At 47.5% G+C, this 24,463-nt stretch overlaps 1 protein-coding gene across 5 annotated transcripts in view; it reads right to left on the reverse strand.

Annotated features, from left to right (window-relative positions):
* LOC130406671 (rho GTPase-activating protein 42) overlaps window positions 1-24,463 on the reverse strand; it is a 76,277-nt gene that overhangs the window by 11,285 nt on the left and 40,529 nt on the right. For 3 of the 5 annotated variants that reach the window (XM_056612350.1, XM_056612352.1, XM_056612351.1), the window contains exons 6-17: window positions 21,897-21,968; window positions 12,716-12,817; window positions 11,633-11,743; window positions 9,569-9,673; window positions 6,396-6,525; window positions 5,828-5,928; window positions 5,589-5,698; window positions 4,563-4,619; window positions 2,690-2,768; window positions 2,016-2,055; window positions 1,509-1,571; window positions 644-718 (exon numbers count right to left, since the gene is read on the reverse strand). In XM_056612350.1, the coding sequence (XP_056468325.1) occupies window positions 644-718; window positions 1,509-1,571; window positions 2,016-2,055; window positions 2,690-2,768; window positions 4,563-4,619; window positions 5,589-5,698; window positions 5,828-5,928; window positions 6,396-6,525; window positions 9,569-9,673; window positions 11,633-11,743; window positions 12,716-12,817; window positions 21,897-21,968 (1,045 nt within the window). The remainder of the gene's footprint in view (window positions 1-643; window positions 719-1,508; window positions 1,572-2,015; window positions 2,056-2,689; window positions 2,769-4,562; window positions 4,620-5,588; window positions 5,699-5,827; window positions 5,929-6,395; window positions 6,526-9,568; window positions 9,674-11,632; window positions 11,744-12,715; window positions 12,818-21,896; window positions 21,969-24,463) is intronic. The other 2 variants (XM_056612355.1, XM_056612354.1) reach the window with 1 other exon arrangement.

Raw genomic sequence — 24,463 nt, forward strand, 5'->3', positions numbered from 1 at the left:
AACGATATATGAGATTAAAATTCTGATTTTTTGCAATGTATTGAATTAAGCAAGAAATATTCAAAATGCCTGAAACAATGTTATAAATGTAAAATAACAACTTTTTTTCGACAGAGGAGAATTACGATGTGATTACACAAAACTACCACTACCACCTCCAACACAGCCCACGACCCAAAACATCTTAAACATGTACAAAAGATGCGTTGAACGATTTATGAGATAAATAAATATAAATGTAAAATAACAACTATTTTTCGACAGAGCAGAATTATGATGCGATTACACAAAACTACCACTAGATGGACACCTTTTACCATTCAGCAGTTTTACTTTAGTAGTACACACAGTTACGTTGAAGCATTTGGTGTGAACGCAGAAAACCCGGAATGAATATCCTTACTACATTATGTACTCAAACCAGATGCCGCTTTATTCATTTTAATAGTACTTATATAAACATATGCCATTTGGTCAACTGCATTTTGTTGACCATGAGTAGGATGGTGCTCCTAACCCTGGCAGATGAGCTACACAGACATGGTGATGTCCTTTAGAGTTACACAGGACCATCATGTCCTCGGCAGTCCCCACCACTTGTGTACCACTGTCACCATCATCCCCTGAGACGAGTGATACTTACAGAAGGCCGTGCTCATCAGTTTCTGCACCTTGGAGTTGACCCCGCCGATCCGGTACAGACCCAGAGTGTTGATCCCTGTAGGGCAATGACAACACATGCACGCACACACACACACACACACACACACACATACATACAAACACACACACACACACGCACACGCACGCACACACACACACACGCACACACACACAAGGGGTCAGTATCATCCATCCTAGTTGCATACAGTCTCAGTTTCATATATATATATATATATATATAGACATGGAGAGCTATAATAAAGATATTGATATAAACAAGATATGTGTATTTATGGTAGTGAACATATGGGCAATTGTATAGTCTACTCTATAGGGAAGTATGGCAGCATTAAATATATAAGCTACCATACTATATTCTTCTGTAGGAGAATATCTTGATTATATAACCAGGTCTGATCGTTCAGTGTTGGAGTGGCAGATGGCTTTGTCAATAGGTATAGATGTGATCAATCGAGCCTAAACATCATATTATGATCCAACAGAATATATTACGTAACATTCTGGGTGGGTTTTTATTGGCTTCACTTCATTGGATGCGTGCATCATTTTCTGATTCAGAGATTGCTTTCTGAATCCCTGGGGAAATCGTTGTCATTACCATGCCTCTGCTCAAGATAATAAGAGATAGAGAAAGAGGATAGAATACATGGAAGCAAAGAAATATATATAATATGTAGAAACTGTAATCCAATGAATAAATGGAAATTGATGAGAAATGTGCAGGGGTATAAAAGTGAGTGGGGGAAGCAGGCGGAAAGGTTAAAAAAGGCTACGTTTCCGTGTGAAGTCAGTGTTCGGTAAAACGGAGACTGTTCAGTGCCCACCTCGGTTCTCCACCAGGTCGATGCATTTCCTCACAAAGTTGAAGCCAGCCTCGTTGAGGAACGCTGAAAACCCCAGATTAAAGCGTGACTGACAAATCGATCGCTGCTGTGTGCTAACCAGACTGCCGGGCAGGAATACCAAGGCTGCTGCCACCCGTGAACAGGGACCTTATAGTTTCATATACTGTGTGTGTTCTATATATGTACATGTGTTCTATATATGTAAATATTTTATATGTTTACACGTATGTATATACACATGTATGTATACAAATATCTACAGTACATATATACACATCTATATCTATATCTATGTCTGCATGGATGTATCAATATACATATATTTATATAGAGTGTTAAACATCTCTAGCATGTTGTATATCTATATGTTATGTATCTATAAGGCTGCGTGTCTTTGAGAAGACTGAATTTCTGCTAATAAATAAATAAATATGAATTTGAATATAATTTGTTCAACTTCTATTCTGCACATGCACACACACTTACTTTCCTCCTTCTTGCTCAGTATTGCAGGCAGGTTATAGATCTGGGAAGTGTAGAGAATAATAAAGCGTAAATAATGACCAACATCGACAAGGTGAAGTACACAGAAGCACCGGAAGCACATAATAGCAGATCGGGGCTTTCTCGGCCACTGTAGCAGATAGTTGTTATATAAACTGTGGATGAATTAATTCACGAGGCAGACAGACATACAGACAGACCAAACCAGGTGTGCTTCTGGCAGATCTCTCTTGAGTACTAAACAATGCTTTCTGAGATAATCTGTAGGGTGGGGGGGAGGGGGATAGAGAGAGAGAGAGACACACACACAGAAAACTGCTATGGCATTGCAAATGTGTATTTACCATGCCAATAAAGCGTTTTTGGATTGAATTGAATTCAGTGAGAGAGTGACAGTAAGAAGGAGCGAGTGACAGCGAGAGAGAGAGAGAGACCAATGTAAACAGAGCATGAGAGAGTGTGACAGAGAGAGAGACAGAGACAGAGACAGAGACAGAGACAGAGACAGAGAGAGACAGAGAGAGACAGAGAGAGACAGAGAGAGAGAGAGAGCGATTGAGAGACTGAGCGAGTGAGAGACTGAGCGAGTCTGACAGAGACAAAGAAAGAGAGAGAGAGAAAAAAGGCCGAGAGCGAGAGGTCAGAGGTCAGCTCACCGGCTCCTTGCCGTCCATGGCTTCCAGCCAGAGACGACGGTTGGTCTCGGACAGAGCCTGTAGCGTCACCACGCCGTGCCTGGGGGCAGCACAACAGACACCTTACACACAGCTCGCAACACACACACACACACACACACACACACACACACACACAAATCTTACATCTACTCATCACATACACTATACTTCTCAATCAAACCGCTTACACACACACACACACACACACACACACACACACACACACACACACACACACACACACACACACACACACACACACACACACACACACACACACACACACACACACACACACACCTCACCTATACCCCCATCACACATGCACTCTCCTTACAGCCTCCTCACTGAAGACCAGATTCTACTTCTGCGTTGAATATCGCCAGCGTAGCCCAGAGTGGTCGTCGCCATGGGTTACGGGAACCTATAAAACCACCATTAGGGCGACGGATGGCCCTTCATTAACGTTTCAGTTCATTTATGACGGACCAGGTGGAGAGGTTCCTTTGATTGGATCATCTCCACTTAATTAAGACCAGCAGATGTCACTGACTGAGTGACTTTTGGGGACCTTTTTTGGTGTGATGGCGATGATGTCAGAATGATGAAAACGCGAAATGCCAGTTGCAGGCGAAGCGACCCACAGTGGAGGCATAAGAAGTCTATTCAACACAGGAGTACAGTTTGGCCTTCACACCTGGCCTTCAAACCGACCAGGTATCAATCACGGCAAGGGATGGGTGATTAAAGTATCAGGTGCACGTGTTTCATTACATCACCACACTGTGACCCCGCCCACTACCACCAACGGCCGCACCCCCACCATCACCAACCAAATTAAACATCCTAAGACATTCAACTGATTAAGTCATGAACAGTTCTTCTCATTCAGCACACACTTTCATCCGAAGCAACTTGTGCCGGTGAACTTCTTTATAGAGATTCCCTGTAACCACGACGACCTGAGACTACCACCTCGCTCTGTGTCTCTTACTTTATCGTCCCCGCCCCCCCCCCCCCCCCCCCTCAGTCACCTCCCGTTACAAACAGTGAGACGCCGTCACCCTGGCGTGCATCTGACACAAACAACAAACAGCCTCCTGTCATCGTCTCGTCGCAGCATCGCACACGAAACATCAGGTGTCTGGTCTGCTTCCGACTGATTGACACCAGTCACTGCACGCCGCGCCTCGTCTCCTACCGGTTTCTCCTCGGGTAGCATCGCTCGCATAATCAGCATCAGGACCCCCCCCCCCACACACACACACACACACACACACACACACACGCTGGGGGGAGGGGGGCGTTACAGCTAGCATCGTCGCATGGAGAGAGTAAACAACTCATCCAAAGTCTGTCATCACCTCATGTACCCTCCCCATCCCATTCTAAACGGCGTCTGGAGGAATCTCACTGTGACCGTTTCCCCCCGGTGGGAAACAATCAGGCAGAAATTAAAAATGAATGTTCCCTGAAGGCCTGGAAGGTCTGCTGATTTTTTTCCCCCCCTCTTCCAATCAGCAAACAGAAAGATTAACAATTTATTATTCATTTGATTCTCGGGATAACTATAACAACGAATAATCATGGCATCATTCTGGTTAATATCACGAATCAATAGCAAATCGCGGGGGGAGGCCCTTCAGCCGTGGCTGGTGATTGTGTGGCAGGTGATTCTGAGCAGTGATTGGAGTTGCTGCTGTGGTGGCGGAGGAGGAGGAGGGAAGATTGGTCGACGCAGAGTTTTAGCGATTGGCTACTTCGGGGTTTACTAGCAGCAGCAGACATGCAGCAGCGCATGCACCTGCTGGGGGGGGGGGGGGTTTCGGGAAGCACTGGTCAGCTCACGTACCGGACTTTACCGAATAACAGTAGGGGTCTTAAAAGAGTTCCTCGACAGAGGGCCTGACTGCATCGACACAGACACAGGAGAGAGAACATGAACAGGGTTCAGGCAGGCGGTGGATACCGTCTACCGTCACAGGAAGCAGGAAGTACATACAGTGGATGGGAGGGGGGGGGGGGGGGGGGGGGGGGAGGGGGGGAGAGGCAGAGGAAGGCATGCAAGGAGGAACAGAACAGAGAACATTGGGATAGGAAATTTATACTAACAGAACAGTAGACTAATTTGTAATAACAGCTCATTAAATACTGGTATTCTTATCCGATTAGTTCGCCGTGACTTATGCAAATTATATTTTCGCTTACGTTATTGCTGCTTATGATCAAAACCAAAGAACAAAACAGACTGGAGATGAAGATCTCCGTCTCTTATGTCTTAGAGTAAACTTGTAAGGCAAAGTGAGTTTAGGGAGTTGGTTGTTGTAACATTTCGGAGAAGAAGGAAAAGGGAATAGATCAGAAAGATTTGACCGTTGGAACAAACACTTTAATGTCCTGCGTCGGACAAGGATCCTATTTGCAGTGCTATTCCAGCGCAGCCTTAATTTATCCTGGGGAGGAAGGTTACAGTGGGTCCCTGCGGATAGATCACCCCCCCTAGACAGGGATATTATAGAGCAGAACAGCTATCGTCAATTGGGGAATAGCCATTCCAAACTGTATGTGAAGAATATTTTTTTCAATTCACATGAGATATGAGAAGTGCAACATCAATATAAATAGTGAATCTACAACGCAAACTACTTTAAAAAGTTGATTTGTATTGTAAAACACCAAGTACAATAAAGTCATAAGTCAAGGAACATGCAACTTAAATAGTTAGGCAACACTCTAAGGTAAGGAGGAACACCTTAAGGAACGTGTTATGTGGTTAGCAAGTTCCATAACGTGCAAGGGAACATGTTAGGGACATGTTAGGGAACATGTTAAGGAGCATGGTTAGGGAACACCTGGAAGATTGAGTACAGCCACACACCTCTCCACCACCTCCACGTCGAAGCAGAAGCGCTTGTCGATGGAGTCCGTCTTCCTGCGGATGCAAGACTTGAGCTTGAACATCTCCGCCGGGCTCAGAACGAGACCGTTCTGGAACATAGGAACACAACTATCATCAAAACGAACAAATGTATTCAGACGCAAGCTTAAGATCCAGATAATATAAAAACAAACACTACTACTAGGTAGCTACAACTCTGTCTGTCTGTCTGTGACTACCTGTTTGCCGGCTGACTTGTGCTCAGTGCTGCTCATGGTAAAGGTCTTACTGCCCTTCTCGAAGGTGCAGTAGTGACGGGTCCAGGTGCAACCCAGAGGACCTGCACCACAACAACAGGGAAAATACACAACCATCGTCAACAACAACAACGGTGATAAACAACAACAACGGTGAAAACCAAAATCAACAGTGAAACACCCAAAAACAATAAACTACAATGGTGAAAGAAATAATTAACCACCAGTAAAAGACAAAAACAATTCTCAACATGGGTGGAATACAGCAACCCACAACAAACCTCATGAAGGGGAAAAACAACAACATTAACAGTCAACAACAACCCACACAAGGCCTTGTATCTATCGGATATTCAAAAGTGACCAAAGCCGATGTTATTCAAGTAAATGAGTGAGTGCACGGTATCTCATTATCATTGAGCTATTTCATTTTTGCGATTTATTCACGTGTTTCCGTCTCCTCGTTTATACTGTCAGATACTTTGGGCCGTTGAACAGAGCTGTGTTCCGGTCAAGTTTGATCGGGAGGGGCCACGCTGGAGGGACTCACGTTTCTCCTGGACGTAGAGGAAGCCCTCCATCGTCCACTGGCCCGGGGGTTTGTAGTCCTGGTCTGCCGACCTCATCCTCTTCATCAGCTTCTCCACCTCCTGCTTGGTGCTCACAAAGTTGTTCCGCGCCTGAACAACGACAGGTGATCCCACCGGAACGTTATCCGATAAATCCCAAAATGTCCTCGGGATTATCCCGTAATCCAGAGTGTCCAGTGATGTCGTGATGGGGGGGGGGGGGGGGGTCCCCCTGGATGAGGTGTCTGTATCTCCCTGCCCTTTGCCACGGAGAGCTGTCAGTCCGTTTCAAATGACGATTCCCTCGCTTGCCGCCTCTCATGTCTCCTTCTCTCCTCTCATGTCTCCTCATCTCCTCTCATGTCTCCTCAACTCCTCTCATGTCTCCTCACCTCCTCTCATGTCTCCTCCTCTTATGTCTCCTTCTCTCCTCTCATGTCTCCTCACCTCCTCTCATGTCTCCTCCTCTTATGTCTCCTTCTCTCCTCTCATGTCTCCTCACCTCCTCTCATGTCTCCTCCTCCCATGTCTCCTCAGCTCCCCTCATGTCTCGTCATCTCCTCGCTTCTCATCTCCTCTCCTCTCATGTCTCCTCATCTCCTCTCATGTCTCCTCATCTCCTCTCATATCTCCTAAACTCTTCTCATGTCTCCTCAACTCCTCTCATATCTCCTCAACTCCTCTCATATCTCCTCAATGCCTCTCATGTCTCCTCATCTCCTCTCATGTCTCCTCATCTCCTCTCATGTCTCCTCACCTCTTCTCATGTCTCCTCAACTCCTCTCATGTCTCCTCATCTCCTCTCATATCTCCTAAACTCCTCTCATATCTCCTCAACTCCTCTCATATCTCCTAAACTCTTCTCATGTCTCCTCAACTCCTCTCATATCTCCTCAACTCCTCTCATGTCCCCTCATCTCCTCTCATGTCTCCTAAACTCCTCTCATATCTCCTCAACTCCTCTCATATCTCCTCATCTCCTCTCATGTCTCCTCAACTCCTCTCATATCTCCTAAACTCTTCTCATATCTCCTCAACTCCTCTCATGTCTCCTCACCTCCTCTCATGTCTCCTCTCCTCACTCTTCATTTGACTTAATCTCTCTCCTCTCCCATCTCGGATGTGCCGAGCGACGCATCTCGCAAAGGAATGTGTTCCTGAGAGGACTGCTCCCCGGTCTGGCTCGTGATACTCAAACAGGCCTTCATAATTTCCCCCCGACCTCTTGATATACAGTCGGTCGGCGCAGACGCCTCACCTCTGAAGGAATGCGTCGTGCGTAATAAAACAGGGCGGCTGACAGCTCAGAGTGTGCCCCGCCGTGCGATGCGTCCCGCTTTCAAGAGTTTACGACATCTCAACAGACGGGAGTTAACCGGGACTCATCAATTAAGGCTCAACGTTGAAGGTAGGACGTAAAAAACCTGTCCGGTCGATGCTACAATCTGGGTGGCGGGGGGGCGATGGGGAGGGGCCGGGGTTTATGAAGAGATTAGTGATAAAGGTCATGTGACACAGTGTGTGTGTGTGTGTGTGTGTGTGTGTGTGTGTGTGTGTGTGTGTGTGTGTGTGTGTGTGTGTGTGTGTGTGTGTGTGTGTCTAGGTGTGTGTGTGTGTGTGTGTGTGTGTGTGTGTCTAGGTGTGTGTGTGTGTGTGTGTGTGTGTGTGTGTGTGTGTGTGTGTGTGTCTAGGTGTGTGTGTGTGTGTGTGTCTAGGTGTGTCTAGGTGTGTGTGTGTGTGTGTGTGTGTGTGTGTGTGTGTGTGTGTGTGTGTGTGTGTGTGTGTGTGTGTGTGTGTGTGTGTGTGTGTGTGTGTGTGTGTGTGTGTGTGTGTGTGTGTGTAGGTGTGTGGATGAAGATGGATCATCAAGTCAAATGTTAATGAAATTTATATTTCCTGACGCATCAAATCATGTTTTCATCATTCAACAGACAGGGTAGAATCACAATGTCAAGGATTCATAACCGATTCATATTTATTAGATGTATGTGTATATTTATTATATATATATATATTCATAATATATTGATGATATATATATATATATATACATACATATTTTATAAAAGCTGTTCACTCGTAAATACTAAAAGATGATGGAATACGAGGACATTGCGTCATTAATCTACAGTATGAAACAGGCTGCGTGCTACCGGACCGCCTTTCTTTCATGAAAGATGTGTGACCCAAAAACCCTGAGGAGGTGCTCTGTGGACACAACACCGACATGTCAAGCCAACACGTCTGAGAAACGGGGCGCGGCCGCACTCCCCCTCTGCCGTCCTCTCCCTCTGCCGTCACAGCGAGTACCCATTTTATCAGAAGACACCATTAAACATCCCCGTGGTCTCCACATGAAATGCTACACTCTGGAACTATCGATTTCCAGTAGGAGGCGGCGGAATATCAGTCAATCACCCGCAGATCGCCTGCCGCTGAAGCTACGCTACGCCTAGCCGCACCTGAAACGATAAGCCCCCCCCCCCATCTGATTATGTGGGCTGTCCGTTCGGTGTGTGTGACTTATGTGTGTCTGTGTGTGTGTGTGTTTGTGACTTGTGTGTGTATAAATGTGTGTGTGTGTATCGTGTGTGTGTGTATGCGTAAATATGTGACGCGTGTGTGTGCGTGTATACATATATATATATATATATATGTGTGTGTGTATATGTACTGTATGTGTGTGTGCGTGTTTATGTGTGTTTGTGACTTGTGTGTCGTGTATGAGTGAGCGAGTAAAATCACGAGTTAGAGTAGCGCGTAACGAATAACAGTGTGGGTGCACACATTCATCGTGTGTGATTGTGTGAGACTGTGTACGTATGCGTGTGTGTTCAACTCATCCCCAGAGGCCAAGGAGGAGAGGAGCCAAGACGTGTGTGTGTGTGTGTGTGTGTGTGTGGGCATGCATGTGTGTGTGTGTGGGTATGCGTGTGTGTGTGTGTGGGTATGCATGTGTGTGTGTGTGGGTATGCGTGTGTGTGTGTGTGTGGGTATGCGTGTGTGTGTGTGTGGGTATGCATGTGTGTGTGTGTGGGTATGCGTGTGTGTGTGTGTGTGGGTATGCGTGTGTGTGTGTGTGGGTATGCGTGTGTGTGTGTGTGTGTGTGTGTGTGTGTGTGTGGGCATGCATGTGTGTGTGTGGTCTCCTTACATTCTGCAGGTTAAACTGCAGCTGCTGCTTGTAGGGCTCCAGCTCGTGAGCCAGCTCGTATCCCTCGTGGTAGAAGGTGAAGAGACCCTGGAGGAACGCCAGGAGCTGGGGGAGGAGAGGGGGAGGAGGGGAGGAGGGGAGGAGAGGAGGGGAGGGGAGGGGAGGGGAGGGGAGGGGAGAGGAGAGGAGAGGAGAGGAGAGGAGAGGAGAGGAGGAGGGGAGAGGAGAGGAGGGGAGAGGAGAGGAGAGGAGAGGAGGAGAGGAGAGGAGGGGAGAGGAGAGGAGAGGAGAGGAGAGGAGAGGAGAGGAGAGGAGAGGAGAGGAGGGAAGGAGGGGAGGAGAGGAGTGGAGGGGAGGAGGGGAGAGGAGAGAGGATCAGAGGAGGTGAAGAGGAGAGGAGAGGAGAGGAGAGGAGAGGAGAGGAGAGGAGAGGAGAGGAGAGGAGAGGAGAGGAGAGGAGAGGAGGGAAGGAGGGGAGGAGAGGAGTGGAGGGGAGGAGGGGAGAGGAGAGAGGATCAGAGGAGGTGAAGAGGAGAGGAGAGGAGAGGAGAGGAGAGGAGAGGAGAGGAGGGGAGAGGAGAGGAGAGGAGGGGAGGAGGAGAGGAGGGAATGTTCGTAAAATGACGAGGTGAGAGAATAAAGGAAGATGGGAGATGAGAGGGGAGAGGAGATGGGAGAGGAGAGGGGAGAGGTGAGTGGAGTTGAGAGGAGAGGAGTTTGGAGAGGAGAGAGGAAATGCGAGAGAGGGGATAAGAGTTAGGTCCTTTACCACAAAACGGCCACTGTGTATTTAATGTCTGGACTGGAGAGAATGACACTGCCCACCCTTGAAGACAATGATCCTGTGATTGCCAGTGGAAGTCTGTGAAGGGTCTTCACAGGACATTGTAATGTCCGTCTCATGGACAGCTCATTAAACCGTTCATATCTCTTATATAAACTATGATAACACCATGCTACTCTGCTGGAACAAATCACGTGTAGCTGCATTTGTAGGACACAAGATGGCACACAACAATCGAATCCCCACAAGTAATACGTTGTGGAGTTGGGCCGACAGAAAGGGATTCTATATCACCTGCTGTCTAAACGGCGGCGGCATAGTTGACGGCAGTGTATAATCGGTTGGGGTATGTATTGAGTGTAAGGCTTGGGAAATGAAGCTCCCGCATGGATAAAAAAACCAGCAAAGAGAAGGCGCTGGGTGAGAAGAAGCTCTTTTCCACCCACAGTGGAACACTGACAGAACAAACGCTGATGTGATCCGGTAGGCAGGGGAGGGACGTTCTGGGGGTATTGAGGCGGGTGGTGGTGGTGGTGGTGGTGGTGGAGTATCAGCAGCAGAATCACAGCCCAGATTCATCACAGAGCCAGGCAGAGCCGTGTCATATTCACCGGCCTGCTCTCTGCAGCTGGGAGATTTACATTTGTGGCCCGGGCTGAGGCTGAGCTGCCAGGGGAGGTAAACAGATGGGAAGCAGGGGGGGGTTCAGGAGAGCTTGTTAGCTCCCAGCTCACGTCCGCTCCCCATTTAATACCTGGAGAACCGCACGATTTATGCTAACTTCTCCGCTAAGTATTTCAGCCGTGGCTGCAATCTTTTCCCGGCAACGGACAAGGAGAGAGTGCCAACGCAGGCCCTCTTGGTTAAAATTGTTTTTTATGTTGTTTTATGTGATGGGGGGGGGGAACTGTTTTTTTTTTTTTTTTTTTTTAAATCGTATTTTATCCGTGAGCCTGGCCTAAAGGGATCGGGCCGGATAATGTTTCATTCCGAGCGACGATAATGCCGGCGCACAAGGGACAGACTTCCATGATTGTACATTTCTGTACCTTAATTTGGGAGACGCTTAAACAGAGTTTCCTTAACAAGCTAATTTACTCTGAAGCGTGTTTAAAATTACCCCCGCCGTAGACTCGCCTATAAACGTAGAAAATGAGCTCCTGGAATCTCCATCAGCCTGTGTAGTTAGGGTGTTTCGCGTGAAAACACACCATTTACGGATAACTTAGGAGACAACTGAAATAACGTCAAAATAACACCGTCAGGCAATTGTCGTTTACCGGCTCCACAAACTCAAATTTCTTCTTCTCTTGGACTTCTTGTATCTTGAAGACGTATTCGAGCGAGGCATCGTAAAACAGCTGCCTCTCCTTATCGATCTGGGAGTCGGCCTTGGGGGGGGGGGGGGAAGAATGGGGGAGATGGGGGAGAAGGGGGGGAGAGACACACACAGAGGTCGCACTGAAAGACTGAACATTAAAACATCCCAGACCGACCTCACTGTGGAGGGGAGGACACTCTAGCTAGCCTTTTTGCTAGAAAAGGCGGCAATGAAATGATCAGGGCTTTCTTGTTCCAGAAGTGCTCACTGAATTCCCGAACAATCAAGGTTCAGTCAATAGCACACAATAGGAACACAGGTTCTTATCTACACCTTGGATGTCATTGTAGTAGAATCTTAATCATCCTGCGTTTAATAATACAGGCCACTTCTATAGTCTATGTTAATGAAGACTCCCACACACGACTCACAAGACGTAATGAGATAACGTAATTGATGAAGCAGACACACACAAACAGATGTTACATAATAGAAAAACATATGCAACACACCACGTAATAGAACAACCCACACACACACACACACACACACAAACGCACATGCACAACTTGCAACACAAAAGAGAAACACATACAGCATAATAGAAAACACACATCTCCCTGCAGATGTTTGTGTGTACGTGGGTATCATACGTCTTGTGTATTCATTCACCATGTCACCCCTAGCCGTTTCTTAACGACCCTTATCTGTATTCACTGTAAAGCACTTGGGCACGTCAGCATACAGTGGTGTCGTCTATATGACTGAATGCAGTAATAATAACAGTAAGTAAAGGCTCTTGAGCTGCTATAAGATCTGCTCCTAGAAGCGTATGCCTCTGGTACCCTGATCAACACACCCAAGGCGTTTGCCAGCCTCCACTTATTTTGATTTGAGGCTGGTTGTTCAGGATCGAAGTGCTCTTCATCGAAATTGTGAAAGGGTAAAATGAATAAAAAAATAACAACACGCACTAAAAACGTCATTTTTATGATCATTTGGAGATCATGTGGAGATGAGGTTCAAGCAGAGTTAACCGCACCTCTTGGAGAAAGGAGTCTTTCTTTTTGGACGACAGGCTGAGGTGTCTTTCCAGCGTTGAGTAGTACTTTTCTGTTTCCTTGTCAAATTTCTTCTTCCCCTCCTGAAAATGTCAACAAGACACGGGGGAGAGGGGATAAGAAGGAAAAAAAGAAAAAAAGGAAAGGACCGGTTATTACGGCGCGTTCCTCCTCATCACGTTAATCCTAAACCCGCCACTAGGGGGCGGTCAAACTGCATTTGCTTCTGCTGCGTTTCCCTTCAGAAAAAAAACAACAACACTAACTTCTCAAATACATTACAGCAGGTCAGGACAAAGCCAGCACGGTCGATGGGAACGATGCATTACGGACAGACTTTCAGATCTATGGACCCCCACCTCCACCCACACCACCACCTCCACCGCCCACTCTCTCCAGCTCCTCCCCCTCCACCCTCCCCCTCCACCCTCCCCCTCCACCCCAGTCAGAGTGAGCCATCGGCAGGGGGGGGTGGGGGGGGACAGAACCACCTGAGTCATGGTGCGGTGTGACGTTAAGGATGCAATGACTCTGGAATCAAACCGCTCTCGCCGGAGATGCCAGCGACGGGAGATAAATAAGAGAGTGGCGAGGGTGCCGGGACGCCCCGGCTTGGGGGGGGGGGGCGGCGGGGGGGCACTCTGAGCAGAGAGGGGAGGGGGGAGAGGACATTCTCACGGTCAGGGAGAGGCAGACGGTGGCAGCCTGAGGGTTCTACGGAGATGGAACCGGGACCCTTTCAGAAAGTGGACCCTCGGGTCATCAAGGCAATGTTTGTATTGTGAGTGAGTGAGTGAGTGAGTGAGTGAGTGAGTGAGTGAGTGAGTGAGTGAGTGAGTGAGTGAGTGAGTGAGTGAGTGAGTGAGTGAGTGAGTGAGTGAGTGAGTGAGTGAGTGAGTGAGTGAGTGAGTGAGTGAGTGAGTGAGTGAGTGAGTGAGTGAGTTGGTGAGTGAGTTGGTGTGTGTGGGGGGTGAATGGGGCATAGGTTATTTTAGATGGGGGGATGGGTAAGAAGTTTGTTTGTAGGTGTGCGTGTGCGTATATAGGTGTGTGTGTGTGTGTGTGTGTGTATATAGGTGTGTGTGTGTGTGTAGGTGTCTGTCGGTGTAGGTGTCTGTCGGTGTAGGTGTCTGTAGGAGTCTGTAGGTGTGTGTGTGTGTGTGTGTGTGTGTTTTTCCATACGGCGTCTGAGCATGTCCTTTGCATGTCTAGACTAACCCCACCCCCCTAGTAAAGAACATTCTCACTACACAGTACAAACACACACACTAGAGGAAGCAGAGACCAGTAAATAAGCTGGTAAATAATTGTGTGTGTGTGTGTGTGTGTGTGTGTGTGTGTGTGTGTGTGTGTGTGTGTGTGTGTGTGTGTGTGTGTGTGTGTGTGTGTGTGTGTGTGTGTGTGTGTGTGTGTGTGTGTGTGTGTGTGTGTGTGTGTGTGTGTGTGTGTGTGGGGGTCTTCATGAGGAGGAAATAGTTGGTCTGTTTGTTTTCATTCCCATGGCCCTCAGATAGAACTCTGTGGAATCTCCCCAGACACTGAAAGCACCAAGACCAATCCCAGGGGTGTGATTAGCCAAGGCTTCTGATGCTTAAGGGTTCTGGTTGGTCCAGGGTTCTAATTGGGCCAGAGGTTGAATTGGAGAAGGGTGCGGAGAACTTGTCTTGGGTTCTGAGTAGTCCAGGCCCTACGCACAGCACGTCCTCGCATAGACAATTGCATTGCAAAGCACAACCCCTCAAACCACAACTGTTACCGACTCAACCCCTCCCTTTACTCCCCCCTCCCCCCTCCCCTCTCTCACCCTCTTCCTCCCTCCACCTCACCGCTTGGCCTAGCGTTCTCCCCAGGGCCGGAGTGGGTGAAGGTAATCAATTAGGTGTCACGCCCGTTCTCGCGAGAGATAAAATGGGACGAGGGTAGTTGGAAATGGTAAATAAATACGTCATCATGTTGACAGAATACAAATTTCCCATAAGGATGAAATTGTTCTGTTGATATCTGACAAAATAAAGTTGAACACAGCGATTGTCTGCGATCGAGCTGACACGAGGACGCACAATCTGGCAAATGGGGAACCACACACACACACACACACACACACACACGCACACACATAGACATACCTGACAAGAACTGGACCCACAACTCACACTCGCATACTCATGAACACACAAACACACACATGCAGGCAGGCTCACAAAACACAAACAAAAGAGAGACACACACACCTCACACACACCCTTTTGCACACTGGGGACCAGATCAAATTAAAAGCTTTATATGAAGCCGGTGGGCTCTCTCTGGGCAGGCGAGATGTGATGTTACAATACGGCTGCCAGAAGTGAGAAACTGCTCTCTCGCACAACAAAGATGTGTGTGTCTGTGTGTGTCTGTGTCTCTGTGTGTGTGTGTCTGTGTCTCTGTGTGTGTGTGTCTGTGTCTCTGTGTGTGTGTGTCTCTGTGTGTGTGTGTGTGTGTGTGTGTGTGTGTGTGTGTGTGTGTGTGTGTGTGTGTGTGTGTGTGTGTGTGTGTGTGTGTGTGTGTCCGACATGTCCACTCTGATTGGCTTCACTGGATGTCTGATGGGTTTGTTTTGATCCAGAGTTAACCGTTTCCAAGGCGATGACACACAACCACACCCACAAAGCTTGAGATTCCCCGACAGGCGGCCATATTCTTGACTCTGTTGCGGTGTGTGTGTGAGCGTGTGTGCATGTGCGTGTGCGTGTGCGTATCCATGCGTCAGTGTATGCGCGCGTGCGTGCGTACCTATAAACAGCATGTGTTTGCAAACTGTTATAACCACAATCCAGCAATCCTGTGCTCATTCACCTGCTTTGATCTGATATGTTCCAATCAAGTTGAATCAACTCAATCGTCAAAATGTTGAGGACATAAAAGCACATTTGCCAGTTCATTATTATTGTTCCCATGCCACAAAGAATGTGTCAATCCAGCCGGCAAAATTGTTATGTTAATTTCAATCTATTTGACTGATGTGCAAGTCAAGCGTTCTGCTCCCCCTCTTGCCCCATTGAACGGACGAGAAGAGGTTGACAGCGATTGAGGATTGTGGTGATCGAGGTTTCTTTTGGGTGGAGAGAGAGAGAGAGAGAGAGAGAGAGAGAGAGAGAGAGAGAGAGAGAGAGAGAGAGAGAGAGAGAGAGAGAGAGAGAGAGAGAGAGAGAGAGAGAGAGAGAGAGAGAGAGAGAGAGAGAGAGAGAGAGAGAGAGAGAGAGAGAGAGAGAGAGAGAGAGAGAGAGAGAGAGAGAGAGAGAGAGAGAGGTTAAAGAAGTAAGCGAGAGGGCAAGGAAATGTTAATGTTCCATGCCAATAAAGTTATTTGGAATTTGGAGCGAGAGCGAGAGTCAGATGTAGAGTGACAGATGGTGTCACTCTTCCTCTCCATCCGTTGACAGGAAGTGAAGGAGAGCGAGACTGCGTGGGGACATGTAATATTCTGATGTCGGACACACACGGCCACGTACACACTGCCACACACACACACACACCACCACCACCCTGCTTCAACACAGGCCTTAATGAGCATCGCGGTTATCACATCAGAGCATCCCAGTGCAATGGAAACAGCTATCGCAATTTTATGTCTAGATATATAGACATACATGGATTGCGCATGGAGGGGTTGGTGGGTGTGTGTGTGTGTGTGTGTGTGTGTGTGTGTGTGTGTGTGTGTGTGTGTGTGTGTGTGTGTGTGTGTGTGTGTGTGTGTGTGTGTGTGTGTGTGTGTGTGTGTGTGTGTGTGTTTTCGTGTCTCTACAGCTTCAGCAAGCGTCGGGAAGATTCAATAATATTCTTTATAGTTCTCCATTATCGTCTTATTAACACAACATGAATCTATTTCCAATTGTGATACAGTGTGATACTGAATTATGACGCGACACTGGGTCCTGAGAACAACATAATTGACATTATCAGCCTGATTCGTTCACATGGAACAGATCAAAAGAAAGAATATTGCTATCGTTCTGTATTTTAAATGTAGCACTATGCCAATAGACGTGTTTTTTAACCAGCCCTTACTCTTAAGAACTAGTGACTAAATTGCTATCACACACCTAGTATCGTAAATGCATTCTGTTTATTCTTTTAAACTTGTCCAGATATTACTCATGTGTCAGTATAATTTTGTTTGTTGTGCTTGTTTATTTCATTGTGGCACTATTAGCAATTTGTATGTCCATTAAGGGATCACAGCGATTATATTCTGTGTTTTTTTTTTACAAATTAGTGTTTACTTCCATTTATCAATTCTGTTGTGAAAACTATTTTCTGGTGATGGAAACTTGGACTCACTTCAAATTGGAAGTTGGCCCTACAATGATCGTATACTTAAAATGTACGACCTCACTAGCCAAAACTAGTTGTCACTAAGTGCCCTCGGTGCCAAGCCAATCTCAGCACCACCAGAGGCAGGTTACTAAACGTCTCGATCTCCATTGTCCAAAAGCTCGTTAAGGTGACACTAATTAGGGCCGGGGTCCACAGTGGCGATTACAAACCAAGAGCTTGATTATTCCGACATCGCACACACACACACACACACACACACACACACACACACACACACACACACACACACACACACACACACACACACACACACACACACACACACACACACACACACACACACACACACACGCTGGCGTTTGGCTTTCCACAGAGAGCGACAGTTTGAACACAAACCGACAAACAAGACTGAAACCCTGCAGCTGAAATATGAAGCCTGTTGATTCTGCGACTTGCTGGTTTGTCTCTTTCATCAAACCTTTCAATCAAATGACTCATCCGCTGTGGAGATGGAGCTGACCGGGAAGGTTGAAAATAATACGCAGAATAATCATGTACCTTGAGCTAGATATCACAATGTACGTGAAGACATATAATATTTGTACATTTAGATATACATACGGCTTGTACTTTCAGATGTTGTGTGTGCACTGAAATAAATGATAGGCCTACGACGAATTGCCGTTGCAACTCTTTTTATAATTAATTGTACGTTTATCAGGTCCTCAATAGATGATAAAACCGCCTTATACCTCCCAAGATATAGCCCCGCCCCAGGAAGTTGACCACCAATCAATCAGTCTCACTGCCACAACTTAACATAGAACCTGGTAGAATATTTACACTGTAACAGCGACGTGCCATGCACCATTACACTATATTCCAACAATATTCCTGCACACTGCATGGCTGCCTCTTTCCCACCCCCTGCCATTAAGAATCTAACACGGGTGTATATGGTGGGAAATGAAATGAAAAGCAACATCGAGGAAATATCAAACTATAACCCCGGATGGCTGCCCGGTTTGAAGTATTCCACTGTGCTGGGTTTCGATGGCGCTGCGAACAACAGCACCACACTAAAGCTAACCTTTAAAGACGGTGTGGATTACTCTCCATGTGGTAGCTGACACTGAGTTAAGGCATCATACGTGAGAGAGAGAGAGAGAGAGAGAGAGAGAGAGAGAGAGAGAGAGAGAGAGAGAGAGAGAGAGAGAGAGAGAGAGAGAGAGAGAGAGAGAGAGAGAGAGAGAGAGAGAGAGGTTAAAGAAGTAAGCGAGAGGGCAAGGAAAAGATGGAAGGAGGGAGAATGAGAGATGCAGAAAAAGAGAGAAACAAATGAGGAAGAGAGACAGACAGCAGGAGAGCTGGAGAGTGCGAGACGCCAAATCTCCATGACATCAATTCACACTTTTCATTTTCTTTACACCAGAGTATGAGAAAACCAAGGCAGCAGGGCTACAGTTTTGCTCCTAACAGAGATTCTATAGGCATTAGTATTGAGATCAAGTCGAAACTTGAAATTTATGATTTATGCAACTTGGATGTGGAAGGAAGACATTGAAATCAAAAAACAATGGTCCGCGCAGAACAGCACCGGACCATTGGTCCGTTGCCCAGTGCTCATGTGTATCCGTTCCTTGAGGTGGCTGGAGTTTGAACAGTAACCATGCATTGTTGACATGGTTGACGGTTTATATTCCAGCCCAGAGAACTTAACTCGTTTTTAATGTTTCGGTTCCACCGTAATCATCTCGCTCACTGTTGAATTTGTCATGTCCTGTTTACTTTGAACGGGACGATAACGAGCAGGAACTTTCCCTGGCTTCCGCTGTTCCGTGGTTGTTTGACAACACAGGGCACCACGGGGACAAACAGATTCAGTTCTGCGTCTTCGGTTCTTCCCTGCGACATTCTCCGTTTTTTTTACTTTGTTTCTTTCTTCTCTTTGTCTTTCTGTTGTTAGCGGTTTTCCCCTCTTCTCCTCCGCTCCTTGGGGCTTTTATTTTGTCACATTCTCTCCTTATCATCGCACGCTCCTTTATTATAATAAACAAAACAACTGGCGTGAATGTAAAATAAAGCTGCATTGGGGAGGATAAGCCCTGTGGCTTTGAAGCTGGGGTGATCTTGTGATAGAGACCCCAACAGAAACACAACACAACAACATGAGAACATACAAAATAATAGAAAAGACCAAATCAAAATGACTTTTCCCGGGATCACAGGGAAGCAGGCGTTGCGGGTCTCGGTTTCTGCACGCAAATCCTTTTCTGACACGCCCTGATACTCTCAGACGGTCAGTGCAAAATGCTGGGGGCCCCCCATCCCCTGGGGCCTCCCGGGGCCAGGGATCATGTGATGGTAGTGAACTCTTGGTGGAACGACTACAATCTCTGATCTCAGATCATCCATGACTATCTCGCTCCCGACTGGAGCTGTTTCAGCTTGTTCCCTGACAAAATGAGCCAAAAGAGAGATTTTTTGCGGAGCCCTGGTACGCCTCGGGACAGGGAAGACGGGCGAGGTGTTTTGAAGAAAGAGACGACTGACGAAATCGAACCTGCGGTCGCTTCGAGGTACAGACCGAAGAAGATTCCTCTAGGCTGTTTTATAAGACCTTACAAGAACTGACAAGTGCATGAGTACGGGCATGATACACCAACCTCTACATCGACATGTTTACAGCTCCCACTCTCACAATATATAACATGCACACACATGGACACACATGTACACACACACAAACAGCAGACGCTACTTGCAGACATTCTGTGGAGCCAGTTGGTCGGCAGGCTGCTTGCTCCGGCTTGGTAACCCAGAGAGCAGCAGCTCTGTGTGGGGGAACCAGGGCCCAAGGTGTGGGTCCGAGGTAGAGGTGGAGGAGTGTGTGTTGACACTATAAGAGCTGAGAGTAGCAGATGATGCTGATGCTGATGGAGCCAGTGGTCGCTACGGTTTCCCCTCACAAAAAACTGAGCAGAACAAGCCCCCAGCCTGTACTGTGCTCTCCTCCTTGGATGGTTGATGCTAGCCGATGTCGCGAATCTCCAAACGAAAGGATGTTCCTGGAACACCGACCAAGAGCCGACACGGCTCTGTATTAATCTGTTTATTTACTCTCAGCCCTGACCCACTCGGAAGAAGTCTTGTCGAGAACCCTTTTTCCTCTTTCTGTTTCACAAGAGTGACCTGGCTAAGAAACCAGCACTAAATTAACAAGGACTACATGAAAACCTCAGAATAAAAACACGGAAACAGACAAACGAATACAAACCAAGGAATAAAGCCTCCCAAGGCCGACTAAGTAACCAAGTAAGACCAAGGAGTTTCGATTATTCAGCCTTTAGAATAGCTGTTGTGCTCTGATCGGGTGTTCTCCCTCCACCCCAACAGATGGGACGAAGCTTGAAGCAGACAGGAGGAGAGGAGAGGAGAGGAGAGGAGAGGAGAGGAGAGGAGAGGAGAGGAGGAGAGGAGAGGAGAGGAGAGGAGAGGAGAGGAGAGGAGAGGAGAGGAGGAGGCAGCTGAGCAGAGGAGAGGAGAGCAGAGGAGAGGAGAGGAGAGGAGAGGGTTGCTGAGCAGATGAGAGGAGAGGAGAAGAGGGACCGGCTGAGCAGAGGAAGGGCATGTGATGGTATGTGTTCTGGACGTGGTGCAGAGAGTCAGCGTAGCGCGCCACGCGGTGCGGCATGCGCACTGGGTCCGGCGCACTGTATGACCTCAGAGAGAGAGAGAGAGAGAGAGACAGAGAGACAGAGAGACAGAGAGACAGAGACGTAGAGGGAGAGAGAGAGAGAACCAGGGAGCATTCCCAAATAAGGGCACAGCGTCTCTCTGCCTCCCCGACTCTCTGATGTGTTCCGACGGGGACGATAATTGGACGGGTCATGCTGTCGGCTGCCCAGGCCGCGCTGCCGATTCTTGGAAAAATGGTTTGAAAAGTTGCCCGCGCCACTCGTGATCTATTTATCTCCCTCCAGCTGGGCTAATGTCTAGCAGGGGGAGGGGCGGAGGGGGAAGGAGTTGGAAGAGGAAGCCATTAAGGGGAAGGGGAAGTGGAGAGGAGAGGCGGAGAGTGACACTGGCTCTGGCTTTTAAGAAACCATCTTGTAAACAGAGTGAATGGGAGCAATAACACTGGGACTGTGATGGAAAGAGAGAAAGAGAGGGAGAGGGAGAGGGAGAGGGAGAGAGAGAGAGAGAGAGAGAGAGATTTGCGATAACTTGAGTAGCCCGACAAGAAATAGACACGGCAAATGAAAAAAAAAAAAAAAGTAACAAGAAAGAGATTGATGTTTCCCTTCCACAGCCGAGAGGAGAAATGTTGTCTTTAGTCCACCGCTCATATAACATCATAGTCCAACATTTTACATTTAGTCTTTGGACCTTTGGCTTTACTTTACAACCAGGAGAAACCAAAACAACTAATGGTGCGCTCCAGAGCCCATCCAAACCAGTTGGACGTGGGACTTATCCAACCTCCAACTAAGAAGAGTGCACTGGAACGTCTGTCGAAGTGGAACACCCCACCGTCGAAGTGGAACCTCCTACTAGCGAACTGGGGGGTGATCGACCTACCCCCACTTCACCAAGTAGGAGCTAGTACAGTTCAGGTAGGATAGGTCCCACATCCCATTGCTTTGGATGGGCTCTGGAACGCACCATAAGTCTAGTACGACCAAATCTATGTCCAACGTGGTCCCATTTAAAGAGGTCAGTACGGTGGTGGTTCCACGCGTTTGGTAGTTACATCTACAGCATCCGCATCCTGCACCATGGGTGGGGGTGGAGTCAACATAGGGGCGCGGGGTTGGATGTGTACGTGAGTGGGCGGGGTCTTGCCTTTGCAGCTCCAATCTGCTCCTTTCGGAACTTCTCCAACGGCGTGATGAGGACGTCGTCCGCGTTCTGGATCTGAAGAGCAAATAAAAACTCAATCAAATAAAATAGGGAACACTTTACATAAGGTACATGGATTAACGTTAGTAAATGCCGTAATAAGCATTACCATAGGTCATTCAAAGTTAACTAATGGTCTTATCTAATGGTTCATGCCAACTAAGGATATATACGGCATTAGCCAACACTAATGTAATAATAATGCCAATTATTGCATTCACTAATGTTTATGAGCGGTAAATGAATGTACCCTAAATGATAGTGTTACCAAAGAAAACATAGCACAAAGGAAAGCTAGACAACAGATGCGCAAACAAGATTGAGGACAGACAAAGACGATTGACTATTCAAAATTTTACAGGCGCTTTTATCCAAAGCAACTTAGAATCCAGATAGAGGTCTTTAAGGAGCAGGCCCCTGAGGATCATGGCCCCTAGGGGTACCCTAGGAAGCCTGCAGGTAGACTGTGGACCACGGGGCCAGCCCTAGATCACAACTTCATTACCCTACCCTCTATTACCTGGGGTAAAATAAGATTATTGAATAATTCATTAGCTATTGATTGGTCTGGTCTGTGGTTCTGTCGGTCCGTCTACCACTCTGTCTGGTCTACTGTCTGTGTAATACCCTCACATTTCTTTCATCACACAGGGTCGGCCATAACGGCAAATCGATCGGTGGAATCTTCCAGCGGAAAAGGACCATATTCATTCGTTCATGTCTTCTGACCGCGGTCATTATTCTGTCTGGGTTTCTCTGCAGTGCGGTAAGGCGCTGCTGACACAACGACCCAACAAACACATACGCCCTACTGGATGATGTTGGTCAATGTTGGCCAACGCTGGTTCATCATGGTCACAGACAAAAAACAAAAAGCTTCACAGCAACCTCCAAACCATATCCTGGCCCGGGCCCGATGCCCGAAGTGTTTTTCTGTTTTTTGTCGGGGCAGTGTGCAAGCAACCTTTGAACCAAATACAGTGGGTAGCCCGGATAGATGTACTCAACAAAACCCCTTTTATTAAAGCATAAATCTGAGGTGAAATACGACAAAGAGCAGGAAATGGGGGCTGGTGGGGGGGGGAGGCTGTAGTGGCCGGGGTATTTGACCCGCAGCCGAGAGATTCTAGCGTCCAACCCCAATTTTAGTCTAACCTGTAGTTATCTTGACGCAAGATTCCCTAACCCCTAGCTCTTCCTTAATTACATGCATTTAAATGAACCGTAAGACGCTTTGCAGCTAAATGGCTAACTGTAACGGTAAACAGTAAATGACTACGAGTTCCACGCCGGCAGAATCCCCGAAATGTTTCCATTTTAACGGTTCTGTCGGCACAATCCCTGCACACCCCCACCTGGGTGGCTCATAAAGCGGAGCGGGTGGGGGGGGGGTGGGGGGTGGGGGCTGGGGGAGGTAAGAGTTTCCACCCAGGCCTCCCTCACATAGATAACAGCTGATATATGAGGCCAATTACAGCCCCTGCTCAGACCCGTTTCCTAAACGGGCCTTGAACAAGTAGTTCATCCACGTTTAGCCAAAGTGACTGGGAGGGAATTATTTGAGATAGGTGTCATTACGGAGCCGGTAGGTGGAGGGGGGGGGGGGGGGGGGGGGGCATCCGGCTCAAGGATGCAGACGTGTCGACCGCAGACTTTGGGAATCGAACGGACAACCTTTCAGCCTGGGAGTCACTGACTAGACTAGACTGGCCGGTATCACCATAATCAATCAGACACACAGGTGACATCCCCACTGGTGGCTGGGTTTGGCTTTGATGTTCGGTGTGTGTGTGTGTGTGCTAGGGAGGGGGAGAAGAGGTAAGAGAGAGATAAAGAGGGAGGGCCGATAGAGCAAGATAAAGAGTTGAGGGAGAAGTGGGGGGGGGGGAGAGAGAAGAGGGAAGTCATCACGGGCATGGCCCTTAGCATGATTTAGGGTGTTATTCTGTAGGCTGAGTATGTGTGATAAACTAAAGTCTGATCTCTATCACCCACCTAAAGTACCTGGGCTATATCACAAGAATAAAATACCTGTACTATCTCAGCTGTCACTGAGACGGACTAGTAACTTCCTGGACAGCATCATATCCCTCTCTCCCCATTTCCCTTGCCTCTCGCTCTCTTTATCCATTACCCTCCCTCTCTCTTTCGCCTGCTTGCTTGAACGCTGTCCCTCTCTTCTTCTATAAAGCTCCCGCTCGCTTTTACGATCCAAAAGGAGGATCAGGCAGGAGTTTTGGTTCTGGTACATAAATCTGTCCATCTTCAAAACAGAGTAGAGCCAGGGTCTGTCAACACACCAAACATCTCCTCTTCCCTCCACACCCAATACTGGAGCATAATCACAGAGCGCTTTCATTTCTTCCATCTTTAATCACTGAGGAATTAGTTCTCTAGAATTCATTATGTTTATGAGGCTGTTGGAGTGTGATCGTACACACCGTTTATAAACTGAACTGAAACTAGGAGGAAAGGGCCATAGAATCAATAGTTGAACATAGTTGTAAACC

This window comes from Gadus chalcogrammus, chromosome 16 (genome assembly GCF_026213295.1).
Source record: "Gadus chalcogrammus isolate NIFS_2021 chromosome 16, NIFS_Gcha_1.0, whole genome shotgun sequence".
Taxonomy (NCBI): domain Eukaryota; kingdom Metazoa; phylum Chordata; class Actinopteri; order Gadiformes; family Gadidae; genus Gadus; species Gadus chalcogrammus.